This window comes from Copadichromis virginalis, linkage group LG3 (genome assembly GCF_057382275.1).
Source record: "Copadichromis virginalis isolate Kocher_CV1m ecotype Utaka linkage group LG3, C_Virginalis_male_GT1.1, whole genome shotgun sequence".
Classification (NCBI taxonomy): Eukaryota; Metazoa; Chordata; class Actinopteri; order Cichliformes; family Cichlidae; genus Copadichromis; species Copadichromis virginalis.
Window position 1 is genome coordinate 1,538,149 of NC_140620.1, and position 27,835 is coordinate 1,565,983.

The following is a 27,835-nucleotide window of genomic DNA, read 5'->3' on the forward strand; positions in this document are numbered from 1 at the left end:
CTGCATGATAAACAATGAAACGGCTTCTAAAAGTTTGACGTCAAAGAATAGAATGAATAGAATAGAATGCCTTTATTGTCACTATACAGTTGTACAATGAGATACAGAGCATCTCTGTCACCAAATTCCAGCATATTCTTCACCAGGACCCTTTGTGATATTTTTCATGTTTCATACAAACTAAAGTGATACACAACATACGCAGTGCTAAACACAGATATTTACATGTTTCTAAGAGTTTGATAACGAAGCTGTTACCAACATCCTGCACCATGTTCTTGGTCTTGTTCAAAATGGGAAAAACACAAGACTAGTTTCAAATAAGCCGCATGCATTATGATCCCTCAGTACAATATAATCATATTCTGCTTGAACTGCATTCAAAACAATTGAGCCAATATTTTCAGCTTATATGGCTGAAACATTTTGAAATGATGAGCTTCCAACAATGAGTAAAAGATGTGGAGAGTTTGGAAACATCCCATTAAGAAAGAGAAATCAAACATTTGGATTCATTTTAATGAGCTCAGACTTGTTGAAAATGCAGAGGAGCTGGTTGTGAACTGAGCTTCAGAGAAAAACAACATATTGATATTCACTCTGAAACTTTGAGTGTAAAAAGACAGAAAAACAACATGTGGATCCTGTAATAATGGGAGCTTCCATCTTTAAAGGACTGAAGAGGAAGAAGTTTACAAGGAATCATTTAGAACAGTTTCAAACATCAACTGATTGAATCCATGAATCTGAAAACGTGTTTCTGAGTGAAAGAGAGACATGTACAGACTGAACTATCTGTTCAACAGTCAGAGTGTTTCTCTAACAGGAGGACACTCTTTAAACTAGGGCTGCTCGATTATGGCAAAAATGATAATCACGATTATTTTCACTGACATTGAGATCTCGATTATTTGACGATATTTATTTAACAATAACAACGTGTTGAATAATGACTTTAAAGATTGTCAAAAAATAATATAAAATAGTGCAAATACTGATAACAGTGCAAATGTTTGCAAAATAAAAATAAATGAAAAATGTAAACATCTGTGTTTAGTGAACTTTGCAGTGTTGCTCTGTGGTGCAGCTACGACACTGTAGCAAAGTTTACACACTATGTCTACTTGATCCACGTCTGACCCCTCAAACCCATAATGTTTCCACACCACTGAAGTTTTTTTTACCTCTCTTTTCAACCAATGGCAGTCACTCTCCTCTCCAAATAACTTCGGCTTAGCTTTCCGAGCTTCCCTCGGGTCCGCTTAATTAGCGGTCCCCAACCCCCGGGCCTCGGACGTGAATCGTTTGGTACCGGGCCGCGAGAGTTGAGGCTCAGGTGTGAAATGTATAGTTTTCAGGGTTTTTATCGGTTTTCAGCGTTATTTTGTTATCATTTTTATCATTTACTCGGTTTTCCTTGGTCTTTTCACGTGTGTTAGGAATAAATTTTCTTTTTTTCGGTACCGGTACTAGTTTTATTTTGTTGTATTTATCCGCGACACCTTAAAGGCCGGTCTATGACAATATCGTCGGGCATAAACCGGTCCGTGACGCAAAAAAGGTTGGAGACCGCTGCTCTTAATTGTTGTGACGCGTGTTCGAAATGCAGGGAGGTGCGCTCGATTTGCCACACGGAGCAGCGCGAGAGTAAAGCACAAGGGAGGGGCTAATAATCGGCTCGGTCATTTTTAATGATCGTTGAAAGCCCAGATCGTAATTGAGATTAAAATTCGATTAATTGAGCAGCCCTACTTTAAACTCAGCTCAGCACAGGGACACTGAGGAACCAAGATACCTGAATCTAAACCCAGGATAAAGAGTTTCAGTGAATGTGGTGCTGAAGGTGTGAATATGAATCAGATTGTCAGAGGAGACTCTGTAGAAGGACAGAGTGCCGGCAGGAACGTCCACATACACCGCTACTCTGTTAGAGACAGAGATGGAGGAGGAGATGGATGTTCCTCTGCTATTGTGCCAGACAGAATGAGGACCATCATCGTAGCAGATCAGGCTCCAGGACTGATCATTGTAACCAAACCAACAATCTTTACTGTCTCCTTTCCTTCTGATTCTTCTGTAACTCACTGACATATAAACCCCTCCTTTCCACTCGACCTCCCAGTAACAGCGACCAGTCAGACCATTTTTACACAGCAGCTGAGGCCAGTAATCAAATCTGTCTGGATGATCAGGAAATGACTGAACCTCCTCCACATGTGCCACCTTCCTGTTGTTGTCAGACAGTTGGAGTTTTGTGTGTACTGTGTTTGCGTCGACTGTGAGTTGACAGGAATCTGATGGAGAGAACAAACACAATCCAGCTGCAGTTATTGATCATCTGTTCATTGATTGACTCCTGACATCAGAGATGTAAATGAGTGATGTGACAGTTTGAAGATGGTTGAATGTGTGCTGCTTTGTTTTCATGAATCACATTAAAAACCCACTTACATTTCCTCAGACCTGGTCTCAACCACTGGACTCCAGCAGGCTCCACCCTGAAAGGAGGGGGGGGGGGGGGGGGGTGTCAGACCAGCACAGTCTCTTTCAGCATACACAACTGGACATTACATGGCTCTCATATACATACTGTTAGACACTGATAAAGGAACAGTGCAACATTTTCACAAATACACTTATGAGGAAAACATTGAGACAACAGTTTATCCTGCCCCGGATAGGGTTACTGAGGCCCACAGCCAGAAGAGGGGACATGGGCCCATCCTCCTGCAGGCCCACCACCCGCATGAGGTGCCGTAGGGGTCGGGTGCATTGTGTGCCGGGAGACAGCCAGGAGCAGATGCCCTGGCGGACCGATTCCCGGCTACCAAGACTGGCAATTGGGACATGGAATGTCACCTCTCTCGTGGGGAATGAGCCTGAGTTAGTGCATGAGGTTGAGAGGTACCGGCTAGATATAGTCGGGTTCACCTCTACGCATGGCTTGGGCTCTGGAACCAGTCTCCTGGAGAGGGGGTGGACTCTGTCTCAGTCTGGCGGGCTGGGGTGTGTATGCTACTATCCCCTCGGCTTGCTGCCTGTACATTGGGGTTCTTCCCGGTGGATGAGAGGGTTTGTTCTCTGCGCCTTAGGTTCAGGGAACAAGTCCTGATTGTCATCTGCACTTATGCGCCGAGTTGCAGTTCAGAGTACCCAGCCTTCTTGGAGTCCCTGGGTGGGGTGCTCCACCTGAAGACTCTGTTTTCCTACTGGGAGACTTCAATGCTCACGTGAGTAATGACAGCGAGACCTGGAGGGGCGTGATTGGGAGGAACGGCCTCCCTGATCTAAACCCAAGTGGTGTTTTCTTATTGGACTTCTGTGCAAATCACAATTTGGCCATAGCAAACTCCTTGTTCGAACATAAAAGTGTCCATAAGTGCATGTGGCACCAGGACCCTCTAGGCCACAGGTCGATGATTGATTTTGTAATCGTATCACCAGACCTGCGACCATATGTTCTGGACACTCAGGTAAAGAGAGGGGCTGAGCTGGGGAGGACGCTGGACAGACCCAGTGCGCCTAAACATGTAGTGAGGGTGTGCTGGGAACGCCTCCCAGAGGCCCCAGTCCGTGAAATCTTCAACACACACCTCCGGCAGAGCTTCAACAGCATCCAGAGGGAGACTGGGGACATTGAGTCCTAATGGACCATGTTCAGCATCTCCATTGCCAAAGCTGCAGCATTGAGTTGCAGCCGCAAGGTGGTTGGTGCCTGTCGTGGTGGTATTCCCCAAACCAAATGGTGGACACAAGAGGTGAAGGGAGCCACAAGGCTGAAGAAGGAATCCTGTCAGGCTTGGTTAGCCTGTGGGACTTTGGAGGCAGCTGACAGGTACAGACAGTCAAAGTGGATTGTGGCTGAGGCAGTGGCTGAAGCAAAAATTTGGGTGTGGGAGGAGTTCGGAGAGGCCATGGAAAAAGACTTTTGGACTGCCTCAAAGAGATTCTGGTAAACTGTCAGGCGTCTACCAGTATTGTGGATAGTGTTGGTGGAGCGCTGCTGACTTCGACTGAGAAAATAGTCGGACGGTGGAAGGAATACTTGGACGACCTCCTTAATCCCACTGACACGTCTTCCTTTTTTTTTTTTTTTTTTTTTTATTGTTTATTTTATTTTCACTTACTGAATACGGGACAGACTTGACTGGGGGAAAGAAGGGGAGAAAGAAAGAGGGAAAGAGAAACAGCTGAGAAGAGGGACGGGGGAGAAGGGCAAAAACCAAAAACCAACAGAATGGGCAGAGAAAAAAAATGCATATATCAATCACCTGGATCACCTGCTGAGAAAGAAAAAAGAAAGCAAGCAGAAGAGAACAAGAGTAATAGAATAAACAACATCACAATGATATATGGGAATATGACAGTAAATACTAAATGTTAAACATTATTGTGCAGCACATAAGATCAACAGAACACAGTGTGCTTTGAGGTAGGAGCCAAAAAGGGTGTAGTTTGTGGGTGTGATCACCCGTGTGTACACCTGTGAGCATGGACGCGCTTGTTTTTTTAAAAGGTTCCTTCATGTAATAATCTGCTAGAGGGTGTGGGGGGGCCATAGCCCCGTCCTCCAGGGCGTGAAGCAGGTGTGGAGGAGATCAAAACTCCAGACATCCAGAGGCCCCCAGAACACAAGAGACCAAGGAAGACCAACAGAGGGGCAGCCGCGCCACTGTCCCGGAAAGAGCTGAGGAGAGTCCCAGATGAGGGCTCACTCAGCAGCCGCGGAGCAGAAGCCAGGGGGAGTTGCAGTGACGCGCCCGTGAGCTCCGCCGGCAGCCAGCTGCGCCTGAGTGACCGAGCCCCAGGCCGAGAGGCCGGGGGCACCCCACCTCCGAAGTGGCCTGAGCGAGCCCCAGGCACTGACACGTCTTCCAAGGAGGGAGCAGAGTCTGGGGATGAGGGGGATGACCCGCCAATTTACGGGGGCGAAGTCACTGAGGCAGTTAAACAACTCCTTGGTGGCAGAGCCCTTGGTGTGGATGATGTCCTCCCCGAGTTCATGAAGGCTCGGGATGTTGTAGGGCTGTCCTGGTTGACACGCCTCTACAATGTTGCGTGGAGATCAGGGGCAGTACCCCTGAACTGGCAGACCAGGGTGGTGGTCCCCATTTTTAAAAAGGGGGACTGGAGGGTGTGTTCCAACTACATTGGGAATCACACTCCTCAGCCTCCCTGGGAAAGTCTATACAAGGGTGCTGGAAAGGAGAGTTCGTCCGCTAGTCGAACCTCGGATACAGGAGGAACAATGCGGTTTTCGTCCTGGTTGCGGAACACTGGACCAGCTCTTTATCCTCTCAAGGATACTTGAGGGGGCATGGGAGTTTGCCCAACCAGTCTACATGTGTTTTGTGGACTTGGAGAAGGCATTCGACCATGTCCCTCGGGGTGTCCTGTGGGAGGTGCTATGGGAGTATGGGGTGTCTGGCCCATTGCTACGGGCTATTTGATCCCTATACAACCATTAAGAGCTCGGTTCACATTGCCGGCAATAATTCGGACTTGTTCCCTGTGGGGGATAAGCTCCACCAGAGCTGCCCTTTGTCACCAATTCTGTTCTTAATTTTTATGAACAGGATTTCTAGGCGCAGCCAAGTGGCGGAGGTCTTTCACGTAGGTGGTCTAAGAATCTCATCTCTGCTTTTTGTGGATGATGTGGTTCTGTTGGCTTCATCGGTTGATGGCCTCCAGCTCACTCTGGAACGGTTCACAGCCGTGTGTGAAGCAGTGGGAATGAGGATCAGCACCTCGAAATCCGAGGCCACGGTTCTCAGCCAGAAAAGGATGGAGTGCCCACTCTGGGTCGGGGACGAGTTCCTACCCCAAATGGAGGAGTTTAAGTATCTCGGGGTCTTGTTTGTGAGTAATGGGAGAAGGGAGCTGGAGATCGACAGACGGATTGATGCTGCAGCCGCTGCACCAGTCCGTCGTGGTGAAGAGAGAGATGAGCGCAAAAGTGAAGCTCTCAATTTACCTGTCTGATCTACGTCCCTACCCTCACCTATGGTCACATGCTGTGGGTAGTGACCAAAAGAACAAGATCACAGATACAAGCAGTGGAAATGAGCTTCCTCTGAACAGTGGCTGGTCTCTCCCTTAGAGATAGGAGAGGGTAGGGAAGTTCAGCCATCTGGGAGGGGCTCAGAGTAGAGCTGCTTCTCCTCCACATTGAAAGGAGCCAGCTGAAGTGGTTTAGGCATCTGACAAGGATGCATCCTGGGCGCTTCCTGGGTAAGGTGTTCTGGGGGAAAGACTCAGCTGAACATTTCTATCTATTTCTTACCTTGGCTCATGTGATGAGGCACATAATTAATAATGGGTCAACGACCCTTTTTAGGGATAACCAAATTTTAAATTAAATTAAATACCTAAGTCTCTCCAAAATTTTATTTTAGAACTGAAGAAGCTTCTCATATGAAATGTCTGCAAGAAAAAGCCCAGTTGCTCTTTTCAAGCTCCTTAGATTGTCTGTAATGAGCAAGCACTTCCCTTCATTTGTGACATCTGCATGAAACAATCAGGAACTGAATGTAGGACACAGCAGATGTTTTCAACTTTTCCTCCTCTATCAGACATTCTCTCCATACCTGAGAGTGTCTAGTCTCCAATGTGGATCCTTCAGTCCAGCCAACAAACTCTGGACTGAGTCTCCTGGATGATTGTAGCTCAGGTCCAGCTCTCTCAGATGGGAGGGGTTGGAGCTCAAAGCTGAAGCCAGAGAAGTACAGCCTTCCTCTGTGATCAGACAGCCTGATAGACTATATAAACACACACAAAAAAAACAATACATTTGTTAAAACTTCACTAAAGGCTTATTTTCAATTATTTTTATGGATAAAATACCCATTCAAATTCAAATTTTATTTGTCACAAACAAATGAATGATAGTCAAATGCCAAGTCCACAAGATACATGTAGACTTGTTGGATAAATTCCATGCACCCTCAAACACCTGAAGAAAACTTTGTGAGATTTCTTGTTTTATTTGTTTAAGAAGAAATAGACAATTTCATCAAATTCTGATATGTAATATTGTAATATTTTTTTTTTATAGACCAAGGAAAACCAGTCATAACAGAGAATTTACACAGTTAGTAGGTAGTGTGCAATTTAGACATTTTTTGTTTGTTTGTTTGGTGTGTGTGTCAGAACAGTTGGACAATGATGGAATGTCACACACACTGCTGTTACGGCTGCCGTCGTGGGCTGGGATTATGACATGTAAATGTGAGTGTGCAGGTGCGCCTCCAGGAGTGGTGGATCCCGAAGATGGTACACCAGGAGTATAAGACGGCGCGGTTGAGGACGGCAATCATCCATCCTCGGTTTTACCCCAACCAGCTGGGGCTGCGACATGCCCTGTGTTGCTCTGCAAGTCATGAGGAAGTTCGAGTGGATCGCCTTTTCAGTTGGGTACAGTTTTCTCATGTTTAGTTAGTCAGGGAGGTAAGTGATTGTTGTTTAGTTATGTTTTTGGGGGCTACGTAAGCAATCGCTCCTCTGAGTTAACTTCTCTTATTGTTGTTTACCGTTCGAGAAGCCAAGCAGGAATTCCTCCGTGTCAGCCCAGCTGATCTTGTTTTTGGACACACGGTACGCAGGCCGTTGCAATTACTTAAAGAGAAATTATTGTCCGAATCGCATCGGGTGGAGGATAATGTGTTGGATTATGTGTGTGCTTTTAAGGAATGTCTCTCTCGTGCAGTTGGCCCGTGACCACTTGAGGCGAGCCCAGGGCATTATGAAAGCACGTTTTGACAAGAAATCCGTGGTTCAGAATTTTGCCCCGGGGGAGAAGGTGCTGGTTTTGCTTCCAGTGACTGTGTCTAGCATTCGAGCTCAATTTTCTGGTCCTTATGAGGTGGATCGGAAAATAAGTGATACTATGTCATTAAAACGCCTGATCGGAAGCAAAAGTTGCAAGTGTGTCATGTTAATATGCTCAAATGTTATGTGTCCAAAGAGCTCGCCACCGGTGATGTAATTTGCTCTGGGCACCACAGAGTACCACCCACAAGACGATGGTTTGATGGAAAAAAGTGGCTGTATACTGGGGGCTCGGAGATTGGAATTGCGAGATGTTGGCCACTTTGGAGTCCTCCTGCTCTCATTTGCCACCCCCTGCTCATAGGGATGTCCTTGCGTTAGTGAAAGCTCATCAACCTTTGTTTTCTGACTACCGTAGGCAAACATCTGTCCTGTGTCACGACATCACGGTGGAAACTGACAGGCCGATAAAACAGCACGCTTATCGTGTAAACACCACAAAGCGGAGCTTGATGCAGTAGGAAGTTGAATATCTCATTGAGCATGGCCTTGCTATTTCCAGTCATGACGCGTGGAGCTCGCCTTGTATTCTGGTAGCGATAGCGGACAATATTTCCAGAAAGTGAATGCGGTTACCAAACCAGACTCGTTTACGCTCCCGCGGATGGAAGATTGCCTCGATCGTGTTGGTTCTGCTCAGTATGTTACAAAGCTGGACCTATTAAAGGGGTACTGGCAGGTTCTATTAACACCTAGGGCTTTGGAGATCTCTGCGTTTGTAACGCCCGATCACTTCCTCCAATATACAGTGATGCCTTTCGGGTTACGTAATGTGCCCGCAACGTTTCAACGCCTTATGCGGCAGGTGCTGTGTGGAGTGTCTAAGTGCGAGGCATACTTGGACGACGTGGTTGTCTATTTTACCTTGTGGCCTGAACATCTCGCAACACTTTCTGAGGTGTTTGGGCGGTTCAACGATGCCTCCCTCACGCTCAACCTTTCTAAATGTGAGTTCGGGAAGGCTACTATTACCTATTTGGGCAAGCAAGTGGGACAAGGGCAGGTATGGCCCGTGACTGAAAAAGTTCAGGCCGTTGTGGACTTTCCAGTGTCACAAACTCGGCACACGTTGCGTCGCTTTCTGGGCATGGTTCTATCGGGGGTTCTGTAAAAACTTTTGTTTTGATTCAGGGGAACACATTTTTTCCCTTGTAGTTTTGGCATTGGCTACGGTCCACGGTAGCCTGTGTTACTGTTCTTATAAATAAAAAAATAAAAAACACCCGGTAACCAGATAACATATCGTCTCTGTCTTCTGTCGGAGGGATATTAAAATATGTTATATAGTTTCGTCTGGCTTGATCACAAATGGTGTTCTATGACTTTTGATGGTTATAACCCTTTATACTTTTTATATATGAAATTTCTGCACAAATTTTGGTCCTATTGAAATGAATATGAAACTACAGTCCATCTAGTGGTATGAATGGCAAACTACAGTCATGGTGCGTTTGGCTTCCTCTAGTGAAAGAAAGGTAAACTATACTCAATAGCAGTACATTTTTGCTCTAGTTAATATTAGCGGCTAAAGTTTTAAATGATTTCTTAAACATGTTGGTGATTTAATGCTAAAAAATAAAAATAAAAAACATTGTTTTTAAGTGTTTTTTGTGAGATTTTAGGTTGTGTTAAGGCAGTACGTCAAAATGAAAAAAACAAAGAAACTGCCAATTTAAACGTGAGGTTGTGTTAAATAGAATGCCAACAAACGAGACATTTTCTTTTAATGTAAAAGAATAGAAAGGTCACATTACAGTTAGTGAAAAATAGCCAGTTACACTTTTGATTTCTGAAGGGTAAATGACTGCTTGACTGTCTGAGTTCTAACCTGAGAGTTTCCAGTGTACAATATGGACTCTCCAGTCCTGCAGACAGAAGTTTCGCTCCCAAATCTCGCAGATCATTGTTACTCAGGTCCAGCTCCATCAGACTAGAGGACGGGGAGGTCAGAATTGAGGACAGAGCCGCACAGCTTCTCTCTGAGAGGTTGCAGCCACTTAGTCTGAAACAATTATTATTGAAAATAGTTTTATTGTTTCATGTAGACAAGAGAAATACACTTCATACAGGGAGTGCAGAATCATTAGGCAAATGAGTATTTTGTCCACATCATCCTCTTCATGCATGTTGTCTTACTCCAAGCTGTATAGGCTCGAAAGCCTACTACCAATTAAGCATATTAGGTGATGTGCATCTCTGTAATGAGAAGGGGTGTGGTCTAATGACATCAACACCCTATATCAGGTGTGCATAATTATTAGGCAACGTCCTTTCCTTTGGCAAAATGGGTCAAAAGAAGGACTTGACAGGCTCAGAAAAGTCAAAAATAGTGAGATATCTTGCAGAGGGATGCAGCAGTCTCAAAATCGCAAAGCTTCTGAAGCGTGATCATCGAACAATCAAGCGTTTCATTCAAAATAGTCAACAGGGTCGCAAGAAGCGTGTGGAAAAACCAAGGCGCAAAATAACTGCCCATGAACTGAGAAAAGTCAAGCGTGCAGCTGCCAAGATGCCACTTGCCACCAGTTTGGCCATATTTCAGAGCTGCAACATCACTGGAGTGCCCAAAAGCACAAGGTGTGCAATACTCAGAGACTGAATGTCAGAAATGTATATTTGTGAATGTGGAGATGTTATATTGGTTTCACTGGTAAAAATAAATAATTGAAATGGGTATATATTTGTTTTTGTTAAGTTGCCTAATAATTATGCACAGTAATAGTCACCTGCACACACAGATATCCCCCTAAAATAGCTAAAACTAAAAAACTAAAAACTACTTCCAAAAACATTCAGCTTTGATATTAATGAGTTTTTTGGGTTCATTGAGAACATGGTTGTTGTTCAATAATAAAATTATTCCTCAAAAATACAACTTGCCTAATAATTCTGCACTCCCTGTATCATTTTGTTACAAAAGTCTTTAAAATGAGTACATATTTACTTACAGAGCTTTGTTGGCGATGTTGACCACTGGCAGCAGCCTCAGAAAAGCCTCCTCTGAAGCAGAGTATTTCTTCAGGTCAAACACATCCAGATCTTTTTCTGATGACAGTAAGATGAAGACCAGAGCTGACCACTGAGCAGGAGACAGTTTGTCTGTGGAGAGACTTCCTGAACTCAGGGACTGTTGGATCTCCTCCACTAGAGAACGATCATTCAGTTCATTCAGACAGTGGAACAGACTGATACTTTGCTCTACAGACAGACTGTCATTGATCTTCTTCTTAATGTACTGGACAGTTTCCTGATTGTTCTGTGAACTATTTCCTGTCTTTGTCAGCAAACCTTGTAGGAGAGTCTGATTGGTCTGCAGTGAAAGACCAAGGAGGAAGCGGACGAGCAAGTCCAGGTGTCCACTTGGACTCCGTAAGGCCTTGTCCACAGAACTCTGGTAGAAGTGTGTCTCTGCAGATTCTCTTGTTTCACGTGTCTGGGAGGTTGTTTGCTGTTCTTCCAGCAGATTGACTCCAGAGTTGATGAAGGTCAGATGGACATGAAGAGCAGCCAGAAACTCCTGCACACTCAGATGGATGAAGGAGAACAGTCTTTTCTGGTACAGTCCACTCTCCTCTTTAAAGATCTGTGTGAATACCCCGGAGTACACTGAGGCCGCTCTGATATCAATGACACACTCTGTCAGGTCTGATTCATAGAAGATCAGGTTTCCTTTCTGCAGCTGATCAAAAGCCAGTTTTCCCAGAGACTCAATCATCTTCCTGCTCTCTGGACTCCAGTGTGGATCTGTCTCAGCTCCTCCATCATATTTGATCTTCTTCACTTTGGCCTGAACCACGAGGAAGTGGATGTACATCTCAGTCACGGTCTTGGGCAGCTGTCCTCCCTCTCTGGTTTCCAGCACATCCTCCAGAACTGTAGCAGTGATCCAGCAGAAGACTGGGATGTGGCACATGATGTGGAGGCTTCGTGATGTCTTAATGTGGGAGATGATCCTGCTTGCCTCCTTCTTATCTCTGAATCTCTTCCTGAAGTACTCCTCTTTCTGTGGGTCAGCAAACCCTCTGATTTCTGTCACCATACCAACACACTCTGGAGGGATCTGATTGGCTGCTGCAGGTCTTGTGGTTATCCAGACGCGAGCGGAGGGAAGCAGCTTGCCCCTGATGAGGTTTATCAGCAGCACATCCACTGAGGTGGACTTTCTAGGGTCAGTTAGGATTGTAGTTTTGTGGAAGTCCAGAGGAAGTCGACACTCATCCAGACCATCAAAGATGAACACAACCTGGAAGTCTTCAAAGCTGCAGATTTCTGCTTCTTTGGTTTCAGTAAAGAAGTGATGAACAAGTCCCACCAAGCTGAACTTTTCCTCTTTCAGCACATTCAGCTCTCTGAAAGTGAATGGAAATATGAACTGGATGTCCTGGTTGGCTGTGTCTTCAGCCCAGTCCAGGCTGTATTTCTGTGTTAAGACTGTTTTCCCAATGCCAGCCACTCCCTTTGTCAGCACTGTTCTGATTGGTTCGTCTCTTCCAGGTGAGCCTTTAAAGATGTCTTCTTGTCTGATTTTTGTCTCTGCTCTGTCTGGTTTCCTGAAGGCCATTTCAATCTGTCTGACCTCATGTTCATCATTGACCTCTGCAGTCCCTCCCTCTGTGATGTAGAGCTCTGTGTAGATGTGATTCAATAGGGTTGGGTTTCCTGCTTTAGCGATCCCCTCAAATACACACTGGAACTTCTTCTTCAGTGTAGATTTAAGTTTACACTCACTCCAATAGACGTCTCTATTAGAAGTTCCTAAAAGAAAGAATAATTCAATTCAATTTTATTTATATAGCGCCAAATCACAACAACATTCGCATCATTGTACAGCAGAATAGACAACAAATATCAGTCCAGAATTTTTATATTTATGTTTGACTATCACTTTAGGGTTAGACATTAGTAAACAACCTGTTCAACCAGCAGCTTAAATCTTTATAGAAATCCTCTTACTCTTGTGCAGAAGGTCAGCTAGTTCATCCTGCTTCATTCTCCTTAAAAAGTCCAATGTGATCTTCACAAATGCCTCTCTGCTGCTATTCCTCTGCTCCTCGTCCTCACCCACTTTCTCTTCAACCGTTCTCTGACCTTCCAAGTATTTCAGATAATCTGGACTGACAACTTTTTGAATCTTCTTCAGTTCATTCTTCACAAAAGTGATGATGTTGTCCTGCAGTAGCTGGAATAGAGTATTGTGTCAATTAATATGTTACATTACAACCTCAACTGGTGGTGCAGTGGAAGAAGAGAGGAACAATGACCAGAGGGAGACCAGGAACAACAGACAGAAATAGCCAGGAGATATGAAGGTGTTGTCATAATCATATTTCTGTTGCAGTCCACAGCATATTTTGATTCTGGAAACAGAGTGAATATTGCTACATCATGGTAATTGTAGTCAGTATGTTCAAGGGAGGTTGTTAAATTGGAATGTTTAAAAAAAGAAGCAAAAAAATAAATCAAATTCTGAGATCAGATAACTCAACTTTGCATTGTTTAGAGTGGAATAAATGCTATAATAATATGATAAATAACTTTTTCTAAAGTTTTCCAATCATTTATCCAGCTTTCATAGTTTATTAGACACTACCATGACAGCCAAAAATTAAAGGACCTGTCTGTAGCAATATGTGTCAAGGTGGTCATGGGTATAGATAAAATTACAAACACATCTTTTTGACCAGCCCAGCTGCTAAAGCTCATTGTTTATTTGAAACAGTGTTTAGTTGTGCTTCTAACTTGTCTTATCTTGCAATTAATACTACGAAAAACTAATACTTGCAATATGTTTGAAGTATAAATAGCCGTTCTTTTTGAGAAACGACTGAATAGAATAGATGTTGAACATGTACAGACCATAAATATGGAGTCCAGCTGTGTTTGATGCTGCTGGGTAGACTGACTTCTGGGAACCTCTGAGCTCTGCTGGCCCACTCTGTGGAGGAATCATGAAGAATTAGTTCAACACAGGAGAAAGATCAATATTTGAAAATGCTGAGTTTTGGCTCTCAGAAAACACCATCTTAATGCTGCTGGCAAAAACAAGAAAAAGAAAAAAAGAAGAGAAATGGAAAAGGAAAAAAACCAGCTTACACCACTAAATACCTGGAGCTCTTACAAGAATAAAGACTGGTAAATCTTTTGTAATATTTCCAATGGTCTAATTATCTTAACTGTAATGACACAGATGACATGTGTCATTAGTGTTTTCTAACCTGCCAGGATTAAGGCACAGAGTTAGCCATCCATACCTGACTCCTTGGAAACTACATAACTCTCTGTGTAGTTTCTCAGTCATCCAGGTCATGGAGCTTGCAAGACAGTGATTGTAATAGCAGTCTAGCGAGGAAGGACCGGTTAGCAGGTCCAGCGGCCATGTGGTGTGGAACTTGAAGCCAGTCAGTTAAATCAATCAACAGACCCATACTTAAGTGTCAATATCAGGCGAGCGTTTCAGGCTAAGGGAAGCATGTATAATTGTGAGAGGCCATAAGAAGATCATTTGTAACCTTCACTAAAGCTGTTTCTGTGCTGTGCTGAGCTCTGAAACCTGACTGAAACTCTTCAAATAAGCCATTCCTCTGCAGATGATCTGTTAGCTGTTTGACAACTACTCTTTCAAGGATTTTTGACATGAAAGGAAGGTTGGAGATTGGCCTATAATTAGCTAAGACTGCTGGGTCTAGAGATGCTTTTTGAGTAAAGGTTTAACTACAGCCAGCTTGAAGGCCTGTGGTACATAGCCGATTATTAGAGATAGGTTGATCATATTTAAGATTGAAGCATTAAGAGATTAGAGATTACTCTTATTTTTCATAAGTGCACAAATCGTACTCCAGAATAGATTATTTTTTGCTTGATTCTAAATTTATGTCTAAAGTTGTATGCTCAACTTATCATAACATATTGATCTGGGATCACTCTCCAACCTCTTTAGTCCTGGACTTCTGTGGTACGAAAGTGCGCATGCGCCAACCAGCGTGCAGCCTGTTACAGTCGCTCCTGCTTTTCTCTTAGTTTAGCTCTTTTTTCTTACGTATTCTTTTTTTTTCTGACTTGTATTTTCCTCCGTTTTCTATCTCTTACTCAATCATGTGGATTGAGAGAGTTTTTGTTCTTCTGGTGGCCGTGGAACTGTTACTTTTATCATGGAACGGGACCGCGGCACATCTCCTACACGCACGGACTGTTTACTCCAGAGATCAGCTGATCGCCCTGATGCCGGCCGGCTCGCTGGCCAGGCCCGCAGAAGTGCCCGCAGAAGTACCAGCTGAAATTTGGAGGAAAACACATCGGGGATGCAGAGGTCAAGGACAGAAGAGAAGAAAAAAGGTGACGGTGAGACAGCGGAGGCTCGAAGCGAGGAGGAGGTTTAAACCGTGTCTGCCGTCTATCGTGATGGGAAATGTGCGATCGTTGGCAAGTAAAATCGACGAGCTCTCAGCACTGGTACGGAGTCAGAGGGAATACCGAGAGTGTAGCCTGATGTGTTTCACCGAATCATGGCTGCACCAGGTCATTCCCGATGAGAATGCTTCCGTGGAAGGCTTCCACACTGTTCGGGCGGACAGGGACAGCATCGCTAGCGGTAAGCGTAAAGGAGGTGGGCTTGCTGTTTTAGTTAACAACCGGTGGTGTAACCCTGCCAACATAACAATCAAAGAAAGGATTTGTTGCCCGGACACTGAACTGTGTGCTGTTGGACTCAGGCCGTATTATTTACCCAGGGAATTCTCTCACGTCATCTTGGAGGCTGTTTATGTTCCCCCCTCTGCTAACCCCACAGCTGCATGTGACACTATCCACTCTGCCATAGCTCGGCTACAGACTCAGCACCCGAGTGCCTTTATTGTGATCTCGGGTGACTTCAACCATGTATCACTGGACAATACACTACCAACATTCAAACAATATGTGGACTGTCCCACCAGGGGAGAGAAAACTTTAGACTTACTGTATGCTAACGTCAAGGATGCATACAGCTCCTCCTCCCTCCCCCCACTTGGTAGGTCAGATCATAACCTGATTCACCTCACCCCCCGCTATGTGCCAATTGTGAGGAGGGAACCTGTGACCACCAGGACTGTTAGGAGGTGGTCAGAGGAGGCAATAGCAGAACTACAGGGCTGTTTCGAGGTGACCGACTGGGAAACACTCTGTGAGCCTCACACCGAGGACATCAATGGGCTTACTGAGTGTATCACAGACTACATAACTTTCTGCACCGACTCCATTGTTCCAGCTCAGACTGTTCATTGTTACCCAAATAACAAGCCGTGGGTGACTAAGGACATCAAAGCCCTCCTCAACAACAAGAAGAGGGCTTTCAGAGGGGGCAACAAAGAGGAGGTGAGGAAGATCCAGGTGTTACTAAAGGACAAGATCAGAGAGGCTAAGGACAATTACAGGAGGAAGCTGGAGTGGAAACTCCAGCAGAACAGCATGAGAGAGGTGTGGAGGGGCATGAAGACCATCACTGGATTCAGGCCAACCAACAGCAGGGGAGCTGAGGGAGGTGAGAATAGAGCCAATGAGTTGAATCTGTTTTTCAATAGATTCGACACCACAGTGTCTGCTCCCACCCCCACAACCTCACCTGCAGTCAGCCTGGAATCCAGAGCCACACCACTGTGCCAGCCTCTCTCTTCACATGTTGCCTCCTGTGAGATTCCTGACACCCCTCCCCCACCCATCACCTTCACTCAATACCAGGTTGAGATGCAAATGAGGAGACTTCACTCAGGCAAGTCTGCTGGACCAGACGGAGTGAGTCCCCTTGTCCTCAAGGCCTGTGCCCCCCAGCTGTGTGGAGTCTTTCATAAACTGTTTATGCTGAGTCTGAGTCTGCAGAGGGTCCCGGTGATGTGGAAGACATCATGCCTCGTCCCTGTACCAAAGACGCCTCGTCCCAGTGGCCCCCAGGATTACAGGCCCGTGGCACTGACCTCCCACATCATGAAGACCCTGGAAAGGCTCATCCTGGACCAGCTGCGACCCATAGTAAGACCACATCTGGATCCCCTTCAGTTCGCTTATCAGCCTCGTCTCGGAACAGAGGACGCCATCATCTACCTGCTCAATCGTGTCTACACCCATCTGGACCAGCCGGCGAGCACTGTGAGGGTCATGTTTTTTGACTTTTCCAGTGCTTTCAACACCATCAGGCCGACCCTCCTGGGTGATAAGTTAGCAGCGATGCAGGTGGATGCTTCTCTGGTGTCCTGGATTGTTGATTACCTGACAGGAAGACCACAATATGTACGTCTCCCACAGTGTGTGTCTGACAAGGTGATCAGCAACACAGGGGCACCACAGGGGACTGTCCTCTCCCCCTTCCTCTTCACCCTCTACACCACAGACTTCAGCCACTGCACAGAGACCTGCCATCTTCAGAAGTTTTCTGATGACTCTGCGGTGGTTGGATGCATCAGCAGGGATGATGAGACAGAGTACCGGGCTGTGGTCGACTCCTTTGTCACGTGGTGTGAGCAGAATCATCTGCAGCTCAACGTGGCAAAGACCAAGGAACTGATCGTGGACTTCAGGAAGACCAGGAAACACTTGACCCCTGTTTCAATCCAGGGGGTCAGTGTTGACATTGTGGAGGACTATAAATACCTTGGAGTACACATTGACAATAAACTGGACTGGGCTAAAAACACCACAGCACTTTACAGGAAGGGCCAGAGTCGTCTCTATTTTTTGAGGCGACTGAGGTCCTTCAACATCTGCCAGAAAATGCTGAGGATTTTCTATGAGTCTGTGGTGGCCAGTGCGATCCTCTATGCTGTTGCATGCTGGGGGAGCAGGCTGAGGGTCGCAGATGCCAACAGACTTAATAAACTGATCCGTAAGGCCAGCAATGTTGTGGGGATGGAGCTGGACTCCCTCAAGGTGGTGTCGGAGAGGCGGATGCTGTCCAAGATAAAGACAATGTTGGATAACACCTCCCACCCACTCCATGACATGTTGGTCAGTCACAGGAGCTCGTTCAGTGAGAGACTGAGATTACCGAAAAGCACCACTGAACGACACAGGAAATCATTCCTGCCTGTGGCCATCTCCCTGTACAACGCATCCACTTAACACACTGTTTGCTGCTACAACTACACATGTTTCTTTTCCAAATATTTATTTATAAGTGACTTATGTATGTATGTATGTATATATATGTATATATTGTACTATTCTTAGTTAGCGTATTGTCTGTCTTGTCTTAATGTTGGTTTAAAATGGAGCACTGTAACAAAAAATAATTTCCCCCAGGGATCAATAAAGTATTCTGATTCTGATTCTGATTCTGAAACAACAGGGTTACTGGCGTTTTCACCCGTCACTCCTGTGTGAGACATCCTTTTGCCAATTTATGACAACTAAAATATCAGATTTCTTGGAAGCTAATGATAAACGTTTCTGATTCGATTTTATGGGGAACATTTAAAGTGGTAATGCGAGGAGAAATTATTTCTTTTGAATCTTCGTTAAAAAAAAAGAACGCTGGAAACGCCTGTTCGAAATAGAAGCTGAATTAACACAGAACAGGACCACAAGGCCTCCTCTTGTCCCTCTTTTTTTCCAAGACATAATTAAAAGGAAGTTTGAGTATAACACAATTTTATCTAGTCAAGTAACAGATCAGCTATTTAGGATCAGACAGAAGCATTTTCAGTTTGGAGATAAGCCCCATAAGCTTCTTTCTCGGCAGCTAAGAGGCCTACAGGCCAGTAGGGCTATACACAAAATTTAATCAAGATCAGGCGAAATTTTAATTAGCCCTAAAGCTATTAATGAGCGATTTAGAGAATATTATGAAGAGCTCTATATGTCGAAATCATGGGGCAATATTACTGATTGGTTAGGGAAGCTGGATCTCCCGAAAATGAATGACGTTGCACGAGAGGCTTTAAACTCAGATATTACTATTGAAGAAGTTTCGAAAGCTATTAAGTAATTCCCCAATGGAAAGTCCCGAGGCCCAGATGGGTTTGGCATTGAACTGTATAAAAAATACTCTGAAAAGGTGGCCCCGCTTTTATTGAGAATGTTTAAGCATTCTTTCCATACTCAAAGATTTCCCCGTACGCTATATGAAGCTAATATTTCTTTGTTATTGAAAGAAGGAAAGGATGAAACAGAATGTCCCTCTTATCGACCTATTGCTTTGTTGAATTTGGATATGAAAATTTTCACTAAAATTTTGGCAAACATTAAATGGACATGTTGGATCAATTATCCATCCGGATCAAACTGGGTTTGTCCCCCAGAGGTTTTTCTTCTTTAATGTTCGAATGTTGATGAACACTATGTATCATAGGCACTAGGGAGCTTCCAAGATCGCAGTACTGAGCTTAGATGCTGAAAAGGCGTTTGACCAGGTCGAGTGGGCCTATATGCTTCGGTACTGGAGAAGTTTGGTTTAGGCGAACAGTTTATATCATGGGTTGATATGATATATAGACATCCCTCTTCTTCCATTCTTATTAACCAAGATAGATCAGCGCCTTTTCTTTTTTTACACCACGGGACACGACAAGGCTGCCCTTTGAGCCCTTTGCTCTTCGCAATTTCTATTGAACCTCTTGCAGTAGCCATTAGGAATGAGCCCTCTATTGACCCTGTCCGATTGGGGAATATCAAGCACTACATTTCTTTATATGCGGATGATGTTGTTTTGTTCTTGTCAAATCCTGAGCAATCTGTTCCTGTACTTTTAGATGTGGTGAGGTCATTTGGGGAAATCTCAGGTTATACAATTAATTGGCAGAAGAGTGAGTTTGTGGCTTTAACTGCAATTTTGAAAGTTTTGCCTTTTAAAATTACAGACAGATTGAAATACTTGGGTGTTATTTTGCCTAAGGTTCCTAAATCGATGTTTAAGTTGAATTATCTTGAACAAGTTGAAAAATTGAAAAAGGACATTGAGAAATGGAGGGCTCTACCTATTCCCATGGTAGGTCGCAATAACGTAATTAAAATGGTTTCCCTTCCTAAATTTCTATATTTATTTTTAAATTTACCTATTTTTTTGAATAAGCAATTTTTTAAAGTGATCGACTCAGTAGTATTACCATTTGTTTGGGGCTTTAAAACTCACAGGATATCAAAAGTTCATCTATGTACTGTAAGTCTAAACTTAAGGGTGGATTTGCTCTGCCACTGTTTCAGTTTTATTATTGGGCTGCAAATGCTAGAACTCTTGTTTACTGGCAGGAAGGGTACAAAAAGGTCATGTCTGCCGATACCGCACCTTGGGTGGTCATAGAGAGTGGTGGGGTTGAGAATAGTTCCCTCCCTGCTCTTCTTTTTTCATCCTCTAATCCACGAACCAAGGTCAATAATTTTATAGTTTCGAACTGCGTTAAAATCTTTAGTCAGAACAAAAAAGGTTGTGCTCTACCAGATACTTCGATCCATACTCCAATATATTGTAATCATGCATTTCCACCCTCATGTTTAGACGCCTCTTTTGAGGTCTGGACACAGAAAGGTATTATTACTGTCAAAGATTTATATATTGACAGGCAGTTTGCATCATTTACTCAGTTGCAGAACAAGTTCTCTCTCCCCGCATCACATTTCTTTCATTATTTACAGATAAGAAACTATGTTCGTCAGAGTATTCTTAATTTTCCATCTCTTCCGGAAGAGGGGTCAATTTTTACACTCCTTCTGAGTTCCCCGGATTCTAAAAAGTTGGTTTCTGGTTTTGTGAAAGCTTTTTCTGAGTATTTAAATTTTGAATCTGACTTTTTGAAGATGGCATGGGAGGAGGAGCTTGGTTTGCAAATAGGAGATGAGGTGTGGGAGAGGAGTCTGTGTAGGATCCATTCTTGCTCTATAAATGTAAGGCATCAGTTAATTCAATTCAAAGTGCTTCACAGACTTCATTATTCAAAAACTAAACTGCACAGGATTTGTGATATATGATCGTTGTAAACTTGGAGAAGGCTCTCTCACTCATTTATTTTGGACTTGTCCCAAATTGCTTAACTATTGGTTGGACATTTTAAAATATTTTTCTGGTATTTATAATTGCACATTAGAGCCGGACCCAATAATTGCATTGTTTGGAACTTCCTCTTCCCTTTTACACCTCAGCCCTGCTGCACAAACTGCAGTTTTGTTCGGAATGGTAATTGCTAAGAAAAATATCTTGACTCTCTGGAAGTCGGATATTGTACCTCAATTCAAAATGTGGCTGACAGAACTGACTGCTCTACTGCACATGGAGAGAATTAGGTACACATTAGCAGACAAACTTAGTAATTTCTTTGATGTGTGGCAGCCATTTTTAGACCATGTATTAAAGCAAAGTCCTGTTTGATCGATCACCAATAACTCGGCCTACCACCTTAGTGTTTTATTTCTGTTTATTGCCAGTTGAAGTAATTTTGAATAATTTACAATAGTAATTTTACTAGTAATACTACTTCAACTGATGTTGAAGTAGTATTTTTGTCGTTGCAGTGTAATATTTTGTCTTATTTGTGTGTTTTAGCCCTTGTTGTTATGTTGTCTGTTTTTTGTTTTTTTTGTGTCTTTCTTTTTTCCTTATATCAAAACATCTCAATAAACATACTTACAAAAAAAGATTGAAGCATTAATTAATGGCAGGACTTCTTTGAGCAGTTTTGTAGGAATGGGGTCTAAAAGACACGTTGATGGTTTGGAGGAAGTAATTATTGAAGTTAACTCAGAAAGATCAATTGGAGAAAAAGAGTCTAACTTAACATCAATGGTACTAAGAGTAGCTGTAGATAATATTACATCTGTGGGATGATTATTGGTAATTTTTTCTCTAATGATAAAAATTTTATTTGTGAAGAAGTTCATGAAGTCATTACTAGTTAACGTTAAAGGGATGGTTGGCTCAAAAGAGCTCTGACTTTTTGTCAGCCTGGCTACAGAGCTGAAGAGAAACCTGGGGTTGTTCTTATTTTCTTCAATCAGTGATGAATAGTAAGATGTTCTGGCTTTGCGGAGGGCTTTCTTATAAAGCAGCAAACTATTTCTCCAGGCTAAATGATGATCCTCTAGATTTGTGACACGCCATTTCCTCTCCAGCTTACGAGTCATCTGCTTTAGGGTACGTGTTTGAGAATTATACCACGGAGTCAGGTACTTCTGATTAGAGACCTTAGTTTTCACAGGAGCTACAGTATCCAGTGTTAAACATAGAGAGGAGGCAAAGTTATTAACAAGATAATCGACCTCTGTTGGGGTAGCGTTCGGGTAGCTGCTCTGCTCTGTGTTGGTACAGGGCATTGAAGATGATAACAGTGGGTGGATTATATTCTTAAACTTAGTTACAGTGCTTTCAGAAAGACATCTACTTTGATAAAGTCTACTCTCCACCGCTGTGTAATCAATTATTGTAAATGTAAATGTTATCAGGAAATGATCAGACAGGAGAGGGTTTTCAGGAAACACTGTTACATGTTCAGTTTCTATGCCATATGTTAAAACAAGATCTAGAGTGTGATTAAAGTGGTGGGTGGGTTCTTTTACATTTTGAGATACTTCAATTGAGTCTAATGAAAAAATTAAATGCCATGTTGAGGCTGTCATTTTTAGCATCTACATGGATGTTAAAATCACCCACAATAATTACTTTATCTGAGCTGAGCACTAAATCAGATAAAAGGTCTGAGAAATCAGACAGAAACTCTGTGTAAGGTTTATACATAGGCTGGTGTGAAAAATTGCTGCCACACCGCCCCCTCGGCCTGTGATTTGAGGTTTCCAGTTCCAGGTCACTGTTCGTGTGGTCGAATGGCCGGTCAGCTGAGCAGTTTTGCATTCTTTTCTAACTTTAATGCTCTTTCCATTGTTGTTTTTCGCCGTCTACTCTGTACATTTCGTATTCTTTCCTTTTTCTCATTTTTGTGGACTTGTTTCTGACACTTCGACATGACCCCAAGGCTCACCTACACCAGAGAGTCCCTCATTCAGCTGCAGCTGCAGCCCAGGCTCCGGCTTTTCCGCTCTGCTCCTACAGACTATTTTCGCGAGGAAATACTCTTGGACACGGAAATCAAAAAACTCACAAAAACAAGGTAACCAGGAGGGGATTAAAGAAGAAGGGGTGAGAGCCAGACTCAAGAGGGAGACACACAAACAACGAGCACTCCTGTCCATTAACCTAATGTGTGTTCTCTCTGCAACAAGCTGGACGAGCTGCAAGCCTGCGTCAACCACTTGCATGAGTGATGACGACAGCACGCTGCATATTGATGGCTTTTCACTACCTCTTCATCTGGACGGAGACCATGAACGCACCATAAGCAACATGGCGGCGGCATGTCTGCATGTAAACAGCAGCTGGTGCTCTACAGTCATTGTGAGGGAGAAGCTGTGCACTACAGACATCAAGCTTCTGGCTGTTTCCCTGTTCCCAACTCTGGATAGTCATATTTTGGGGGGGGGGGGGTTAATAAATTTGTCCATATTTCTAGAAACGAGAGCTGCTCCATCCAAAGGATGGGATGAATGACATCTCTCTTAAAAAGACCAGGTTTCCTCCAGAAAGTCTCCCAATTATCTAAGAAGCCCACATCGTTTTTTGGACACAACTCAGACAGCCAGCAGTTTAAGAAGAAAATGTGGCTAAACACGTCACTCCTGGTCTGATTTTGGAGGGGACCAAAGAAAACTACAGAGTCCGACATAGTTACACACGATTCAATATTGATTTTAGTGACCTCCGATTACTGTCATTACTGCCGACGTGAATTATGATTTTACTGAATTTACATTTACAGTTTGCCAGCAGTTTTAAATTTCCTTCAATGTCGCCTGCTCTGGCCCCTGGAAGACAATTGACTATGGTTGCCGGTGTCTCTAGCTTCACATGTCTGAGAACAGAATCACCAATTACCAGAGTTTGAGCCCCGGCGGGTGTGTCGCCGAGTGGGGAAAAACAGTTAGACACATGAACGGGTTGGTGGTGTACCTGGGGCTTCTGTTTAGGACTATGCTTCCTCCTCACCGTGACCCAGCCGCCCTCTTTCCCCAGCTGCTTGGGACCTGCCGGGGAACAGCTAGCGGGGCCTACGCCATCTTCGGCTGCACAGGGGCCTGCTACAGGGGCCTGGCTAGCTACGGGTGTATCGGGGGGGAACCAAGTCTCCAATTCAGTAATCCTGGCCTCCAGAGCTGCAAATATGCTACATTTGTTAAAAGTATCATTACTGCTAAAGGAGGCCGAGGAGTAACTAAACATCTGACACAATGAGCAAGAAAGTGCAGGAGGGACAGGTGAAGAAGCCATGGTGCTAACGAGTCGGCTACGAGCTAAGCTAAGCTAATGAAACAGTAGAGACACAGTGAGTGAATACTTTGGCTGTAAATTATTTGCCAAGTCCGTTAACTATTGCACCTCCTCTCTATATGCTGACGAGACCCACCACAGTCGTGTCATCGGAAAACTTGATGATGTAGTTTGAACCGTGCATTGCTGCACAGTTGTGAGTCAGCTGAGTGAACGGCAGTGGGCTGAGCTGAGCCCTTAGGGGCTCCATTGCTCAGTGTGGTGGTGTTGGAAATGCTGTTACCGATCTGGACTGTCTGAGGCCTCTCCATCAGAAAGTCTAGGATCCAGTTACGGTAGGTGTTCAGACCCAGCAGGCTCAGTTTTCCAATCAGGTGCTGAGGAACGACTGTGTTGAATGCTGAACTGAAGTTTATGAACAGCATTCACACATGTGTCCTTATTGTCCAAGTGGCTGAGAGCAAAATGTAGGGTGGTGGCAATGGCCTCGTCTGTTGACCAGTTTGGGCAATAGGCAAACTGCAATGAGTCCAAGATGGTGGTAGCAGGGCCTTAATATGCCTCATAATGAACCACTCGATGCACTTGACCATGATGGGTGTGTGTGCAACAGAAACACCTCCTAGAACATCCATTCTGTACATTCTGATTGCTGTGTTTTTTGAAACAGTCCAACACACACCGCTTCACATATGAACATAGAAATGTGTGTGAAAAAGAGCTGAGCTGACATTAAACATGATGGAGATTTATTCACAAACACTGAGTCACAGCAACATTTACACACACATTACCTCTCTGCAGGAGGACACGTGCCTGATTTAAAATTAATGATTTTATTTCACTGGTGTTTCTTCACAAAGCAAATATTTCATTCTGTTGTGGCATTTTATTTCCAGTAATTCATGCAGTATTAAAATTTGTAATGTGAAGGTTCCTCAGCCGGATCCCAAACAACTACATTAACCACTTTGGAGAAGACCAAATTTTTTTTTTAATATGTTTTACTTCTGGTTTGCTTAAGGCGATTTTCAGTTGTTTAGAACCCAAAGGCTTGTTTTTAAGAGACAGTTTAAAGGGGATTGAGGGAATGACGTGTTTGCACTGCAGTTTATATCCAACAACATCAAGCAGTTAAATCAAAGAGTTCACAGCTCACCTCACTGCAGCAGACAGAGGCTGGACTTTAAAATCAATAATGTCAGCTTTAGACCGGTCACTCTTTAAGGAGACAGAGCTGGGTCCAGGTTCATGTTTGCATTTAGTTCCCCGTTGGTTCCTGTGAATAATGATGGAGCAGTGAAGTGTTTGCACTACAGTTTATGTCCAACAACATCAAGCAGTTAAATCAAAGAGTTCATGTTACTAACAGCTCACCTCTCTGCAGCAGACACAGGCTGGACTTTAAAATCAATAATGTCAGCTTTAGACCGGTCACTCTTTAAGGAGACAGAGCTGGGTCCAGGTTCATGTTTGCATTTAGTTCCTCGTTTATTCCTGTGAATAATGATGGAGCAGTGATGTGAGTGCTGAGCTGTGACATGGAGAAGAGTCATGGACAGTTAGAGATGGTCATCTTACCTCTGAGCTTTGGTCTGGCTCTCATGTTCCCCACACAGAGTGCTTTTAGAGGGAGGGGCTCCCTCCTCTCTGTCCTCACACTGATCCATGCTGCTCAGCTCACACACACTTTCTACCTGCAGAGGAAACACAAATCATTCATGTGCACATCAACTGAAACCCTGCTTTCCATCATGTGTGCTGGGGGGGGGGGGGGGGGGGGGGGGGGGTGTCTCTGTGCCCTGAGTGCTCACCTCCTCCTTTTTCCTTTTATATGAAAGAACTTTCTCGTGGGAAATTCAGACCTACCAGCTTTAGTGGCTACATATACTGATGTCTGAAAGTGTTTTAAATTATCCTTAAAGTCTGGCCTTTCCACTGAGTTTGGTTCTATAAACAGAATCTATGATCATCTCCTCCACCTGATGCTGTGGAGATTCAGAGAAATAAATCTAGCATAAGAAAAGAGACGATAGAAAAAAGAAACTGATCTTATCTTTTGTTATTGGATTTCTCTGTTTGGGAAATATTCCACTCATTCCACTTAACCTGGGTAGTGAATTCAATCAGGGCTTTTTTTATCAAGTCCTAGAGACACTAACATGAAAACATGTTGAGCAGCTCTCTGACATGAAGAACACGCTTTAGCGTCTTTTGAGTTTTTGTGTGTTGGATGTTGATGGTGTGTGAGCAAACTTTTAACAGTTATTTCAGTTAACTTAAATCAAATATGATGTTAGCCTTCATATAGATGTGATCTCCCTTTGGACCTCAAAGCTGAGCCTCACATGTTTTTGGTCCTGGGATTTTGATACAGCAAAGCAAAACTGTCAGAGTTTAAATACTCATGCTTGAAGATGAGGAATCATATGCAGACATTAGATACAGAAGGACTTATAATGTGGAGGGAGCTGCTTATTGGGGTTAAACCCAAGAAAAAAGAACACAAGCAGCTCCCTCCTCTATGTGACATCATACTCATGAGGAGGGAAACAAGCTTTTTTTATGATGTTGGGTGCTTTAGCCAAGGATACTTCATAAAAGTTCAAACAAACAAAACTAGTAACCCCATGCAGCACAGCTGACCTTTGTGAAGTATCAACAATAACAACATGCTATTTAACAGAGCCATATAAAGACTAACATACATCAGTAGTTTATTTGATTTGCACCCTAATTCACTGATCTGATTTATGTTATGTAAATAGAAATGTCCCACGTCCTGTTATAACGCTAAAGACAAACTGCTAAAGAAGGAAACAAAGCAAACTTAGAGTTTCTTCAAACGCACACCAACTACAGGCTCCACGCCACACCCGGACACTAAACACGGACACACAGGTGAGCTGCTTCCTGGAAGGAGGCGGGTTTAAACCTGAAGCTCAGCTCAGGAGGGTTGGAGCGGAGCCAACAGTTGATGTCTCCACTTTCTTCTTTTTTGAAGAACAAGTTGAATCTATACCTAACACACATGTAAACAAAACATTCGTTTATGATGTCCGCTCTCCGTCTGCTGCTGTCCCTGCGAATAAAAAGTCCCGGAGCTCTCCGGTCGAGCTCAGGCAACATTCAGCGTGTTTTATCTGATCACACACACTTAGAGAAAATGGCGGACACATTCAACCTCGTTGAAAAACATTACACACTGACTTTAATGGAGAGACCGGAAATAAAAACACAGTTTGTTGTGTGACGAAATCAAACGTGAGCTGAACAAACAGTAAAGTTCCTAAACACAAACTGTTAAAGGAGGAAACAAAGCAAACTTACAGTTTCTTCGCACCAACAACAAGCTCCACTCCACGAAGCTCAGGAAAGTGAAAGTAAACTTTGAGCAGGACGGAAACACCCAGAGAGGCGTTTGAGGACACTCACGAGCATCGAAACACTGTGTGCTGCGTTCAGGTGCACCTCAGAAACTCCCAGATTGTTGGCAGGTCGTGATTTATTTCGGTTTTCCTGTTTGAAGCACAAACATCATGCATCACTTTGTTGTTGTTCTTCCTGCAGCGTTTGAATATTTCAGCACTAAACGGATGTTTGTTCAAAGCTCATTTCAACCTGTTGAAGTCATGAATGAAAGTGCAGACTGAGAGTGGATCACATGATGTGTGTCATGTGACATGTTCAGTATTGTCACATGTCTAGATTGTCCCTGATATCATAACTGCTCAAACA

At 43.8% G+C, this 27,835-nt stretch overlaps 1 protein-coding gene across 5 annotated transcripts; it reads right to left on the reverse strand.

Annotated features, from left to right (window-relative positions):
• Positions 1–57: 57 nt before the first annotated feature.
• Positions 58–27,492, reverse strand: LOC146712237 (protein NLRC3-like). Of its 5 annotated transcripts, XM_085451925.1 has the most exons (12): positions 27,428–27,478; positions 26,951–27,119; positions 25,679–25,794; positions 25,475–25,594; positions 25,257–25,376; positions 13,684–13,762; positions 12,781–13,006; positions 10,776–12,582; positions 9,656–9,829; positions 6,588–6,758; positions 2,452–2,498; positions 58–2,294 (listed from the first exon to the last, which is right to left on the reverse strand). In XM_085451925.1, exons 3-12 carry the CDS (start codon positions 25,765–25,767, stop codon positions 1,765–1,767), a joined length of 3,363 nt encoding a protein of 1,120 aa, XP_085308051.1. In that variant the 5' UTR covers positions 25,768–25,794; positions 26,951–27,119; positions 27,428–27,478; the 3' UTR covers positions 58–1,764. The 5 variants fall into 5 exon arrangements, with proteins under 5 accessions (XP_085308051.1, XP_085308053.1, XP_085308050.1 ...); XM_085451927.1 differs by lacking the exon at positions 26,951–27,119 and having other exon boundaries at positions 27,441–27,492; XM_085451924.1 differs by lacking the exon at positions 26,951–27,119 and having other exon boundaries at positions 27,428–27,492.
• Between the last annotated feature and the right edge of the window lie 343 nt (positions 27,493–27,835).

Bases quoted from the DNA above. Each gene is read 5' to 3' on its own strand.
- LOC146712237 (XM_085451927.1), bottom strand. From the start codon at position 25,767: ATGGATCAGTGTGAGGACAGAGAGGAGGGAGCCCCTCCCTCTAAAAGC. The intron at 25,595-25,678 runs GTAAGATGACCA...CATTATTCACAG, and splicing joins AGCCAGACCAAAGCTCAGAG to GAATAAACGAGGAACTAAAT. The intron at 2,295-2,451 runs GTAAGTGGGTTT...TCTCTCCATCAG, and splicing joins GAGACCAGGTCTGAGGAAAT to ATTCCTGTCAACTCACAGTC.